Consider the following 14541-nt stretch of genomic DNA (forward strand, 5'->3'; position numbering starts at 1 on the left):
GGGGCTCAATTTTATTATGCTAAGTGGAATAAGTCAGACGGAAAAAGACAAATAGTGCATGATCTCACTTGTATGAGGAACCTAAAACAAAAACAAAACCCAAACCAAAACTGAGTTCATAGATAACGGAGAACAGACTGGTGGTTGTCAGATGTGGAGAGTGGTAGAGGAATTAGAGAAATGGGTGAAGGGGATCAAAAGGTACAGTTTTTTAGTTATAGAATAAGTCAGTCTTGGGGATGTGATGTACCACATGGTAGCTATAGTTAATAATACTGTAGTGTATGTTTGAGAGTTGCTAAGAGAGTAAATCTTAAAAGTTCTCATCATAAGAGAAAAAAATTGTAACTATGTATGATGATGGATATTAACCAGACTTATTGTGATTATTTTGCCATGTATACAAATAATGAATAAAACTCATATAACCTTATATGTCAATTATATCTCAGTGCAGGGGAAAAAAAAGATGTCCTTCCAAGCAGCCAAACAAAGCTCTTCTTCGTGTTTTGTTCTTGAAGGGTATAAAAAAAATGATTTTGCTTCCATTTCTGCTTAGCACTATTATATTTCATAATGTGTAACAATGTATCCTGATTTTGTGCTTTGAAATAATACTTGCATCTCATTCCCATGTAAAATAGACATATGACCTTAATTTTATTTTGTTATGTTTTTAAATTTACATCCAAGTTAGGTAGCATATAGTGCAACAATGATTTCAGGAGTAGATTCCTTAATGTCCCGTACCCATTTAGCCCATCCCCCTCCCACAACCCCTCCAGCAACCCTCTGCTTCTCTATATTTAATAGTCTCTTATGTTTTGTCCCCCTCCATGTTTTTATATTATTTTTGCTTCTCTTCCCTTATGTTCATCTGTTTTGTGTCTTAAATTCCTCATATGAGTGAAGTCATATGATATTTGTCTCTCTTTGACTAATTTCGCTTAGCATAATACCCTCTAGTTCCATCCATGTAGTTGCAAATGGCATGGATTCTTTCTGATTGCCGAGTAATACTCCATTGTATATATATACCACATCTTCTTTATCCACTCATCCGTGGATGGACATTTGGGCTCTTTCCATACTTTGGCTGTTGTTGATAGTGCTGCTATAAACATTGGGGTGCATGTGTCCCTTCGAAACAGCATCCCTGTACCCTTGGATAAATACCTAGTAGCGCAATTCCTGGGTTGTAGGGTAGTGCTATTTTTTAATTTTTTGAGGAACCTCCACACTGTTTTCCAGAGTGGTTGCACCAGCTTGCATTCCCACCAGCAATGCAAAAGAGATCCACTTTTTCCACATCCTTCCCAACATCTGTTGTTGCCTGAGTTGTTAATATAAGCCATTCTGACAGGTATGAGGTGGTATCTCATTGTGGTTTTGATGTGTATTTCCCTGATGATGAGTGATGTTGAGCATTTTTTCATGTGTTGGTTGGCCATCTGTATGTCTTCTTTGGAGAAGTGTCTATTCATGTCTTTTTCCCATTTCTTCACTGGATTATTTGTTTTTGGGTGTTGAGTTTGATAAGTTATTTATAGATTTTGGATTCTAACCCTTTATCTGATATGTATATGACCTTTTAAATATTGATCATTACATATGATATAAAATATATAAACTAAGAAAGTATCTTCAAGAACACAGGAGTCTTATATAAAACAATTATTGAGCTAGAATAAGTCTAGTTAGGTATTTAAGAGGTACAAGAACTCTTTGAAATATGTTTCCTATCTGTAAAATAAAGGAGCTGTATTAGATGCTCTCAAAGCCCCTTGGAGATATAAACTGATAGGAATTATTAGAGAAACATTTTTAATTAAAATTTTAATGTATAATTAATGGTTACCTAGTGGTTTGAAACAGTTTTTACATTAGTAAAAATGTACCAATCCAAAGATTCTCAGATTATTGTAATTCTATTCCATTTGTCATTAAACAGAAGATTATTTCCAATCTCATGAGAACATTTCTCATGGTTAGACAATTAAAGATTTCTTTCTTATATGTAGTAACATAGGAGGCCATAAATCTCACTAATGGTAATTCTGTAGCCTGCAGTGATCTTCATTAATGTATGCACTGGTAAAATCTATATTTTTTAACAAAATGGATTGCATCTGTTTTGATTTGATTTTTTTATAAGTGGATAAAAAAGTGACTTTTCAGAAGTCTAAACTGTATCTTTCACAAGTAATATTATGATACATAGTAATCCTTTCTGAAAGCTTCATAAATGTTGGTGATTTGCAAACAGTATTGAGTAAACTCAAAAGCTCTCATATTCCATACCATTTGAACACACTTGCCTTATGAAAATGCAACTAAAGTAGAAACTCTTCCATTTTTATAAGAATGCCTAGGACTTAGTGATTTCTCTGCATACGTAATAGACAATGAATAGATTCCCAGTGATCTATCATAACCTCTGCATTGGGTTTGAAGGAAAGATATATTTGAGGAGCCATCCAGAGATATATATTCATTTAAAGAGGGATGTATAAAAAATTTCTCTTCCATTTCTGTTGCATTTCATTGTTAAACTTGAGGTGGGATGCACTTCTTGTTTACTAATTCTTTTTCTTCTTTTCGACTAATCATTTACAACCACATTATGTGTCTTACCATTAAAACAAATGTTCTCATTTATCTAGTTCTCTTGTCCTTTGCCTTCTTGCAACTCCTCACTGGACATTATCCTCAAAGTCGTTTGTTATCAGTCACATTTCTCATTTGCCTTCTCAGACAGTAAGCCAGTATTTCCATTTCCTTCAGTTAGACAGCCATATTCTATGTATAAGAAATAAAAATGTCAACACTCAGATTATTAAAATGTGTTTTACTTAGTCCAATAGTAGTTACAACCAGTCTGATTTCTATAGCCATATGGACAGATTTATTGAGCAGATGATACATACATTTCTATTCAAGTGTGATCACTGAGAGAACCCATTTTTCAAATATGGCATCTGCTTCTTTAGACAATTGTTTTGATATATACTTCATTTTGTATATAAAATCCAGGTGCCTTCTAAGGTTAAAACTTGAGGAAATATGTAATTTCCTTTTAGGGGTAATTAACTATAATGGATTTGGTCTTTCTGTTCAATTTGTCTATGACACCACTATAAGGTCTGTGGGTTGTTGTTTTTTTTTGTAAAATAACGTTTGTACTGTATTAGTCCTCTGCTTAAAGCCTTTCACGTAATTTTCCAGTGACATATTTAGGATAAAATCCAAATGTCACAGCCTGACTGGGTGATCATACATAGTTTGCCCCTGATGCTTCTGCCCTCATCTTCTACGTCCCCTTCTTCTGAACACTTCACCGTAGCAACATGGTTTCACTCATGTTCCCAACATATCTGGAGTACTTCTGTCTTCAAGTATTTTCTCAGGTCCTCTCTTCTTCCTGGAATGACGTCGCCCCCTCTTTTCTCATTGACAGAAATACTGTCTGACTTTCATGAATGAATTTTTTCACTTTGCGCATAAAGCCACTGGTGAAATATTCATTGAGGGGAAAGAAGGGGATTGAGATATAGCAGCAAGGAAACCTTTGTCTATTATGTGGCAACTATTATGATGGACACTTTACATACATTACTTCAGCAAGGGCTCTCTGTTTCATAAATCGCCATAACGTTTTTTATTTCAGAAGAAGTCATTATTATCCTCATTATGACCAACTTCATGGACATTAGTGCATATCCCACCTCTGTCGTGTGCACAACATGCCATGTGGTTTCTGGTGTACAAAGATGAAAGAGATGTGGGCTGTTCTTGACCCTGGAGAAAAGACAGGAAGATTCGTTAAAACTAAATAATGTATAAAGCTTGCGAAAAATTTAGTAAACACTAGTTCAGAGAGGAAGAGTGGTTGCTAAATATTGACTAAAATACTTAGTACCTGGAAGAGTAGCTTGAACCATAAACGTGTTTTATAGATGAACATAATTGCCTAACCATTGTTACTTATGTGATGTGTTAGCTACTTTCCTCATCCTTGTGGACAAAAATCAAGGGGTGGTTTTTATAGAGAATGAAGTTATTACACAGTACTTGTTGTCGGATTGATTTGTGACTGCCACTATTGTAATTAAAAAGAAAGTTTTATTTTGGGATGAGCACTGGGTGTTGAATGGAAACCAATTTGACAATAAATTTCATAATAAAATAAAATAAAATAAAAAGAAAGTTTTATTTATTTCAAACATTTAGGCTGTAGCTTCATATTCAGCTCTGTTTAGTATTTTACGCATAATTACAAGGGAAATTATTCATGATAGGATATAATCTTGAAAGATATATGAACCAGAGGAAGATCAGAGGTAGATTAAAGATTATCATGATTTAGAATCAATTGTAGTAAGTTCAAATAAGCAGTTCCTACCCAGACATGCACTATTTGTTTAATGAGAACTTGTATTTGCTGTTGCAGAACACTTCTGAGAACTGGAAGTCTTTCTTGTTTACAGTGAAGCATTAACACCTTTTTATAACCTAATTTCTTAATATTTTCCCCAAGACAGTGTTTGCAACATACACTACTTTCATTCATTCTAACCTGAAATATTTTTCTATTTTTCAAAAAATACAGTGGTTAGTTTCTTCCATTATTTTTGGTACTTTCTTATTTTATCATAAAAAATGAATATTTTGCTGGCATTGCAATTATTTTGCAACATTTGATATACTGCAATATATATTACGATATTCTATATATAATTACCATATACTATATTTCAACAATTCATAGACCCAACATATTGAAATTGGATTAGATAATTTGCTAGTTATCTTTTAAAAATTGTATCTTAAAAGAAATCCAGAAAGAGAGAATGGAGGGAAATGGGATCTCACAATATTGGCAATCCCATGTTTTTTATAGGTTCTTTTTTATTTCTCTTGAAAAATATAAAGCTGTCCGTAATATCTCTGCCTATTTCACTTTACTGGCTTTCAGACATCATAATCTCATTTTTAATATATTATTCCAAATAGAAAACTTGAAATCTGAGCATGGATTACACTAGTTACTTTATTCTGAAGCTACTACAATAACTGGATGTAGGAAAAAGTTTCTCTTCACCGTGATGGAACTAAACCCCATACTAGTACAGGAAGTGCCAATTCATGTGATTAACCAAAGAAAAATACTGTATCTGAAGTCATGGATGTATAATACTGTAAATGTTTCTGACATCACTCATGCTTCTTCTTTTCTTTTATAGGTGCTAAAATGGGTAGAGGAAGCAGTGCAGTCCTCTAAAGTTCACCTGTTATCAACAGATCATTTGGAACAAGCTGTAAACACTTGGAAAATTCCTTTTGATCCTAGCCTAAAAGAGGTTACTGTGTCTCTGAGTGGCCCTTCTCCAGGGATTGAAATTCGCAATCCTTTAGGTGAGATATATCATACATCATATCATAAAATACGAAAACCATGAAAGGTAAAAGTTTTTTGCACACTTATTTATGTCAAGTTAATGCTAACTTTACGAATAAATTCAGTGAATTCAAAAATGACTAGGAAGGATTTTTTTAAAAATAAAACTTTTTAGTCGTAAGTATTGTTGAATTAACATGAGATTCAAAAAACTGAAACTCCTAATAATTTATATAGATCAGATTTGGTAACTTAATTGTAGCTAAACTACTCAAAAGAAAAAAAATATTGAAATTGAGCCTGAAATTATATTTTCCTAATTTATGTATGAGGAAATATTTCATGTAACATATTCTATAAAATTTCGTATTTTGTGTTATTTTTAATGAATCACATGAAAAACCTCCTTTTAAAACTAACTGCCTATTTTTTTTTTTTTTTTACCATATTGTCTTCTTGATAGGGTTGACTTTTACAGAAGAGAGTTAAAAACCACATTCTTATTCTTAATAGAATAATGTTTTAATTTACTTTGCTTCCTCAGTTATATGTCATAACCCTAGGAATTGACCTGCTTCCTTGGCTAATTGAATATTCTAATAAGACTTACATTGAAAAGGAATCTAGTAAAGATAGAAACCTCATTTTCCCTATTATTTGCATTTAGAATTTATTTATTTATTTATTTGTTTGATTATTTATTTATTTACCTACCTATTGATGTTTGTAACATATTATCATTTCCATTGTGGCTTTAGTGTGCTGCTTTTTTTAAACCTATTTGTGAGTATTTGTAAATGGAAAGAGAGTAACTAGCTTATTCAATTTAAGTCTTAAGAAATAACTAATGCCTAAAAGAAAACAGCATAGGAAATTGTCCCCAAAGACCACATTCATGCTACCAATCAAAGAGGAGATTTACCAAACAAATAAGACCTATTTTTCAAGACTCCTATGGGTTTAGCTGAATACATGAATTTGTCTGTTGAGGTAGCATTCCATTCTAACCTTCCATGCTCCCCAGGAAAGATTTGTAGTTTTCACTACCTGGATAATTAAAAATATGTTATTCACTGTATTATGTTTCTACTACTTTAAAAAGCCATCGACATTGATATTTTTAAAGTTGTTTACAATAATTGTAAAACTTCTGATGCAAACATAGATTCTTATAATTGATTTGTTTATATAACTGCAGAAGGAGTCTATAGGAGAGCCACGAGTGAATAACTAAACTATGGCTTAATTCCTAATTTGCTTTTCTTCTTCTCTATGTCCCAACTGTTAGATACTTTAGGTAAATCTCAGGTCATAGGAGATAGTATCATGCTACTTTATTTCACTGCCTCCTTTAAATGTGACAATAAAAGCTTTCTCCTGTGCTTCATGGAATACAGGTTAATGTTTTGGGCTTCGTGCACAAATATGCCCAAGGCTCTCATGTTAGTAATACCTTGAGTGATCTCCAAAAAGACATTTATTCTGGTTTACTGTTCTTGCCATCTGTTAAATCTAAATGTCTCTAGTGACTGCACGTAACTTCTCAGTAGCCATAATAATTGTTACCTAGGCTGGCTTTGGAAATATGATTGCAGTCTGCCAGTTGTTATTTTTGTTTTAAGACCAAATCCTCATAGCAAATGGGAATCTGATACTTCAGTTTCAATGTCCAGAAACCATAAAATTAAACATATTTTAGAAATAAATAATGTTTTGAGCTATAGGCACACATGTCCATCAGGTAATTTGTACTGGAAATGTATACAGCTAGTACACATAGCTGAAGGAAAGCTTATGCTTGTTACCTTTATGTCTGTCTTTCAGGGAAGCTGATAAAAAAAGGATTTGGCCTGAATGAGCTATTAAATATCCATAACTCTGCCAAGGTGGTGAATGTTAAAGAGCCAGAGGCTGGAATGTGGACAGTGAAGGTATGGTTATTTTACAAAGTCTGTTTATTTTGTTTTGATGTTGGCATGTTTTATAAAGTATATACAATATTTATATCTTCTCTTGCAATCACGGAGAATGCTTTTACTAAAAAGCAGTATACATAATGCATTTGTAAAGGTGTCTTGATCACGTGAATTTGGTAGTGTTAAGTTTTGATGACCATGAACGGCATTGATATCACCACAGAATACACTTAAATTCTCAGATAGTTTCCCAATAATCAAACCTGTAGATTGACTTTTTTATGCACCTCCTTTTTCCAAAACAATCAGAGATGGAGCTAGTCGAGAATAATGGTTAGGGACATAGGCTCTAGTATGGGGATGCCTGGGTGGGAATCTCAATGCTGCTACTTAAAAGCTTTATTTCCTTGGGACTGTAGAGTTCTCTGTGCCTTGCTCTCCTCCTCCTAATGTCGGAATAAAAAAATAATACTCTTTTACTTCATAAAATTGTGCTGAGAATAAAATTAATATGATACAAATGAAATACCTAGCATAGTTCCTGTTACAAAGTAAGCACTCAGGTTCTGTTGGCTCTTGTTATTTGGATAGATCTACATTCATTGTTTACTTGAACCCAATATGGTGTTTGGATCCTAGAATTACACGAAGTAGTATATATTCACTCTAAGCATTGTATTATGGTAATATGGAGGAGAGAACATACACCCCGAATTCAGAATACCATAAATTGAAATCCAGTTCTGCAGTAGATTATGTGTGTGACTCATTGTCGTGGATATTCTGAGGGACTTGCCCATGTTTCTCAGGCTTTTCAATGTGCTCTGGCCTAATTCCAACTCCAGTATCTGCATTTCTGTGCCTAAGAGGTTTTTTTTTTTCCAGAACAGAAGAAGGCTGTTCTGCCAGAGAATTAAACCCCTCAGGAGCAGCTTTCAGTCTCTGGCAGGAATAAACTCCAGTTGTCCACATGGGAGCAGGACTGAAAGCACGCCCTTCTGGGGCTACATTCCTTTTCCTGTATCACTTCCCTCTTCCTATGAGCATCCTTTGTACCTCCCAAATAAACAGCTTGCTCTAGAATCCTTCTGGGATAACTCAAATTGAAGATACCCCTTGCATCATTTACTCTTGCTATCTCAGCTTCCCTACATTAAAAAAAAAAAAAAAAAAAAAAAAAAAGATTCATGGGCTCATGATTGAAATGTTGGAGCTGCTGTGAATGTGCATGGAAGTGTTCATACCCCAGGCATCTGAGGTGCCATTTCTTGCATGCCAGTTTTCTTTTTTGTTTGCTTTTTCCTTTTTAAAAGAATACCTATGTTAACTTTCCCAGCTTAAAAAAACGAAAGCTTCCATTGTAACTTCATTCAAGCCCTAGAATATTCTCAGAACTCTCAGCCTTATAGGGAAAGAAGAAACGGTCATATGGATTTTTTTGGGGGGGGTGGGGGGGAGTGGATAATATGGGATAAGGGTTTGGGTGAAAAGGCAGTGTGAAATGTAATGGCCCCATCTGCCTGTTTTATTCACCTCCTTCCATGCGCTTACTAGGTGCTCAATATTTACTGAGGGCATTCAGTTGTAACGATGCAATGTTTTACTGCTATATTTTAAACAAGTGTAGCCAAATTGGATGGTATAGTTAGTTATTTTAACCAACTCCCCCAATGTATGACTAGTGTTGAGTCTGACCTTCTGTGACCACAGTAAGTATAGGAGGTTTAGAGTCTTTTTTTTCCCTCAAATACTTTAAGTGTGACCTAAACCAACAATGTGTTGACTAGCAAGGTCAGTGAGGCAATTTCTTCTTGCTTTCTGAATAAGCATCAAGTTACTGATTGTGAAATATGTACAAGTGATGACATTTCTTTTGTATTATTGGCAACTTATTGCAAAGTATATGAACCTCTTTTGCAGGTGATTTGGATTGCTACCTGTAGTATTTCCTCTAGTAAAACTCTTGCCCAGAAGAAGAGAAATATTGCATGGCTGTTGCTTTATCTTGTGCCTAACACATCTACCCATTCAGTCATCCATCCAATAAACATTTATGGAGTTTTGCCCTTGGCCATGTTCCCTGATACTTAATGGGCACTAAGCACATTTTAATTGATAATTAGAACAGAAAAGCACTGAGGATTACTTTGTGAGTGAGGAGGGAGACGATAAGGGGATGAGGTGAAGGGGACTCTGTTTAGACAAGTCTGTAAGTTCAGACTCTTAAGGAAACAATGAAAAGACACAGTAAATAGATAAGAGTTCTCACAAAAAAACCTCTGGTTCTGATGTCACACCATTTATAGAGTACAATTAGTGGTAGCTAAACAAAGGATATACATTACAATGCAATCTGAAGATAATAAACTTATTTTGCTCCTATATGAAATACCAAAATAATATATCAGGTTGATGCAAAGGAAATTGAGCTGAACCTAGAGACATAAATATCACTGCTGACTTTGGATCTCCCTTTTTGATGGCTAATGAGTGATAATGTTTTACATGTGCACTTTCTCAAGAAGAGAAATGTCTGAGATTAGATAGTATTATCTCTGGTGCTATCTCTCATGCACTCAGCTATCTGGAAAATGTCTGCTCTATCAGTAGAATTCATAATGGCTTGTTGAATATTTCACATAGCAGTTTTTATCCCAAGTATGGAAAACTATTATTTCACTTTAGCATGGTATTCCAGGGCCACCCAACTGAGCCTCAACCAATCCTTCTAACTCTTGTCTGTCACTTTCCTTTACACTCTAGTCAAATATAACTTTGTACTTTCTCTCATCCTATCTCCTACCACATTCTCTTGACCTGTGTTTTCTCTTAAGTTGTTCCTTCTCCTAGAATGCCCTTCCTTTCCATCTGACTTCTGATTTTTATGGCAAATGACAACACTTTTATCAAGCCTTTTCTGACTTTTTTTTCCATTTAAAGGCTCTCTTTTCCCTGTGGCCTTCTACTGCAGTTTTTCTGCACCTCCCTTTTTGATGATTTCTCTACAGATTTTATATTTATTTCTGTACAGGTTTTCTCTTCCTATTTTACTCTAGACCAGATTTTGTTGATGGTATATGCCACAGATGTCTGGGAAAGAACTACATGAATATTCATGAATAAAAATGAATGCATTTATTTTGATAATATCCAAGGAAGCAAGTTGAAGAGTTGATTTAGTTATGTGCTGGCATGGAACTCTTTAATTTGTCCATGATTTAAAATACTGTGAGAGTGGCAATTTCTTTTCTTCTGTGGTTTTCCTCTAAAACCTTGGTAATTACTTTTCTGTAACTTATTAGGACACTGTTACCAAATAGACAATGAGTTTACTCATCTGTATAGTTCACATAAATGACTCAAATGCTTTAGGTTGCCTCTGATGCAGGTAAAAACATGTTAGAAATAGATGAGTAAGAAGAATGTAAAGGTTTACTAAAAACACAAGATAATGTTGTTTTATGTCCCTAAATTTCCATTGTAGAGAAATTACAAATCCTGAATCTCGTTTCTGTGCAATACGGATTTTCCATTCAGGCAGCTATATCTATATATAGAATGTTTGAACATAATCACAAAAACTCTCAGGCCAAATTTTGTTCCTTAAGTGAAGCTTCCTACAAAGACATTAAATAATTGTCAGCACCCTTCGGGTTTAGGTGGCACAAACTGTTTCTATTAGTCTAGGATTATCAGTGTGATCAATGTAATCCAACACATCCCTTGGGGCACATTTCCATTAAGTAAATTTGGATAAACTGTCCTTAGATAATCTTCCAAGTAGAGAAAGAAGTGTACCCAACCACATGATTATATTGAGATTCTGAGACTAGTAGAAATGTTTTGGTTTTAGATAGCTATGCTGGTTGCCAGAGACTACTAATGGATTTTCTAAAGATAAGAATATTTTGGAAACCATACTCAAGTGGCATAAGCTTGTTTAGGAATCATAATTAAATAAATCTCAAGTCAACCAAGGACCACACAAGAAGATTATTACACTGGCTTCCAATTATTCTCACCTGGTGACTCTTTTGAAAAAGCCTGAAGATGACACCAGGTGTGTTATTTAAATGGATTAGGTGCAGCATTAATTCAGATGTTTTAGGTCAATGGAATGCTTTATACTAGAGATTTTCTGGAAAATTTCCCAGTTTTTTTAGTCTGCTGATACCAGATTATCAACCAAATAGAATGTTTCCTTTAAAAAAAAAATCTGTACATTTATATGTCTATGTGTATGTGTATGTATGTGTATGTCTATGTGTATGTTATGTGTAGTGTGTTATATATGTGTGCGTATGTATGTGTGTGTGTATGTATGTATATATATGTGTGTATATATGTATATATATATATATATATATATATATATATATATATATATAAAATTTATTCTATGCTTTGGATACATTTCTTTCCTTATATCCACATTTCTCTAAACATACAATGCCTAATAGAATGAGAGTATTTAAATCTAGCTGGCATTATTATATCTTTGTGCCTGGCACAATGCCCAGCCCATAGTAGGTTTTCAATAAATATTTGAAACTGCCATATTTCTTTAATTTCTAAAGAACAGTATGTCACTTAAGAACAAATACTTTGAGAAGAGTTTGCACCCATTTTCATCCAAGATCCACTACTTAATAGCTCTTTGACCTTGAAGAAATTCCTAATTTCCCAAGTCTGAGAAAAATGGGGGAAATAATGCCTACTTACTGACACATTAATGGTAAAATTAGTTGTACTCTTGAATATGTGTAAATTGAAGATTGTATCTATACTATTTCTATTAATGCGGATACACATGATTTTTTCTTTGGGCTTTGTTTTTTTGTGTTTTTTTTTTTTTTTTTTTTTTTTAGAGAGAGAGCATACAAACGGGGAGAAGGAGGAGGAGGAGAAGAGAGAGAGAGAGAGAGAGAGAGAGAGAGAGAGAGAGAATGTTAAGCAGGCACCATACTCAGCACAGAGCCTGACTCAGGGGCTCGATCTCACAACTGTGAGATCATGACCTGAGCTAAAATCCAGAGTCAGACGCACAACTGACTGAGCCACCCAGGTACCCTGGGCTTATATATTTTCATAAAGCATTGAAACTCTTTAGGAAAGAGAATTAAAGCCAGTTCTATCAATCACATTTTAATTCAACATATAAAAGGGCAGGCTTCACATTTAGTAGGAGGAAGAATTCTTACTGGCGTAATGTAAGAAAGGTAATTCCTTACTAATGTTACATGTTCTTTGGGTGTTGACAAGATGTTCTACTTTACACAGTCACTCACGAACCCAAGCTGATGGAGGCTCCACCATAATTTAGAACATTCGGCCTCTTCAGTTATTTCAGTGGGAGAAAAGACTGCAGAATGTGCATTGAATTTTTTTAAAAAAGGAATTTGTGTCACTCCTGGAATGACCAGATATCTCTGTGAGTGACAGACACACTTTAGTCCCTATTATCATGGCCTAGTGGTATACTGGATCTGGCTCATAATGGCTCATGGAGAGGAAATTATGCACTTTTTCTTCCCACCTCTGTGTTCAGTAACGTCATGTTGGGAGCTTGAAATCAGCCATGGTGGTAGTATTTACACCACAGAAATTGGCAAGTGCCCAGAATTAAGGCTTTTTATTCAGAAAGCAGTTTACCAACTCTCCACTAACCAACTTGACCTCTCCTAATGGAAGTGTATTTAGAAATGTAGAATGGCAAATGAATAATTAGATGGCATCATTATCTTCTATTGCCACAGTGTGCAAATCATCCCAGAGATGATGTTATCCTAAAATGCTATGCATCGACTTGGGTACTATAGAAAAAGCACTGAACTTGGAACAGTTGCCATTTAACTTGCTATCTAAACCTAGGCAAGCAATCATTTCTTTGAACATCAGTTTCTTTGTAGTGTTATAAAGTCATCTTTGGATGCAATAGGATTACATCAAATAATGTGTGAAGAAACTTAGCATAATGCTTCTGGAAAAATTCACAAATTCTTGATGAATCTGGCATTTGCTGGTTCTTAAGGAGTCTAAGGAAAAGCACCAACATTAGTTAGGCATTTGGAGGGCTTTAGTATCATTTTTTAAACCTACACTTACAAAATGCCTGTGGTAAATAAGAGACCGTTATCACCCTATGGGACTTTCAATATAGAGAGGTATTTAATAGGCCTTTATGTTTAAACTAAGAAGTAGATCCATCCACAGATATCAGAGGATAACTAATTTTTCCTGGAGCTCTCCATGGTATTTTAGCCTGTCCTCCTTCACTCCTCACAGAGTCACTTCAATTCAGAAACCTAGACTTGGTCTACTCTGTTCCTTCTTTTCTGTTACTCCTTTGAGGATCAAGGTTACCTATTTACAATTTTAGGATGTCGGTAGGTATCTAGTATAACTTTATCTTTGCCTCAGCTCTGCTCACACTGCAGCAGCCTGTGTGTTCTTGACTCAGACCCTTCCACAACTTGACCAACATGACATTGTAATTCAGAGTTGTAATGAATTCAGAGTCATTTTGAGTTCATGACATTGAATTCAGAGAGTAATTCAGTGTAATTCAGAATAAAGTTCATAATAGATCGTTGTGAACTTTAAAAAATTGTATGAATAAATACACTGTGTGAAATACAATTCTCAAGAGTTCTTAGCCCATTCAAACCCTGTTTAGTGCCTAGTGTCTAGAAATTTGCCTGTTATTGTTGGAGCTATCATGCTGCTGCTAGGTTTCCCTCTTCTTAACTATAGAAGCCATGAGATTAGAGTGGCTTTGTGCAGAAGTGGTACTTCAAGACATTCTATGGTGGAGAGTTGTTTTTTGGAGCCAAATTCAAATAATCCACGTGATAAACAGACCAAATATAAAAACATTAAGTCAGTAATGTGGTCTTACTAATATTATTATATATAAAGAAAAATGATATTAAAATTGCTAGAATAATTTGGAGGAGAAAAGAGAGGGAAGGAATATGCAGCTGGACTGCCTCTCTTTTTCTCTGACTCAATTACAGAAATAGCTGAATATTATTTGTCCCACTAGGACCTTCACATCATTAATTCTCCTCCAACACCACTATGTCCATAATATGTGAGAATCCAGAGCCTTCTCCCAACGTTTATGGAGTTTGCTGAAAGCTTACTTTCTTAGGTCTCCTTGCCTCCTGATTATTTGTGTATTGATTATCACCTTCTGTACTTTGATACAAGACAAAGCTCAGCCTC

At 34.6% G+C, this 14541-nt stretch overlaps 1 protein-coding gene across 3 annotated transcripts in view; it reads left to right on the forward strand.

Moving 5' to 3' along the window:
* The window catches only part of HMCN1 (hemicentin 1), a 495740-nt gene that overhangs the window by 195595 nt on the left and 285604 nt on the right, over nucleotides 1–14541 (forward strand). For all 3 annotated transcript variants that reach the window (XM_053909192.1, XM_019426820.2, XM_019426835.2), the window contains 2 exons: nucleotides 5244–5415; nucleotides 7223–7329. In XM_053909192.1, the coding sequence (XP_053765167.1) occupies nucleotides 5244–5415; nucleotides 7223–7329 (279 nt within the window). The remainder of the gene's footprint in view (nucleotides 1–5243; nucleotides 5416–7222; nucleotides 7330–14541) is intronic.

Source organism: Panthera pardus, unplaced genomic scaffold (genome assembly GCF_024362965.1).
Source record: "Panthera pardus isolate Hobbes unplaced genomic scaffold, ASM2436296v1 HiC_scaffold_21, whole genome shotgun sequence".
Taxonomy (NCBI): domain Eukaryota; kingdom Metazoa; phylum Chordata; class Mammalia; order Carnivora; family Felidae; genus Panthera; species Panthera pardus.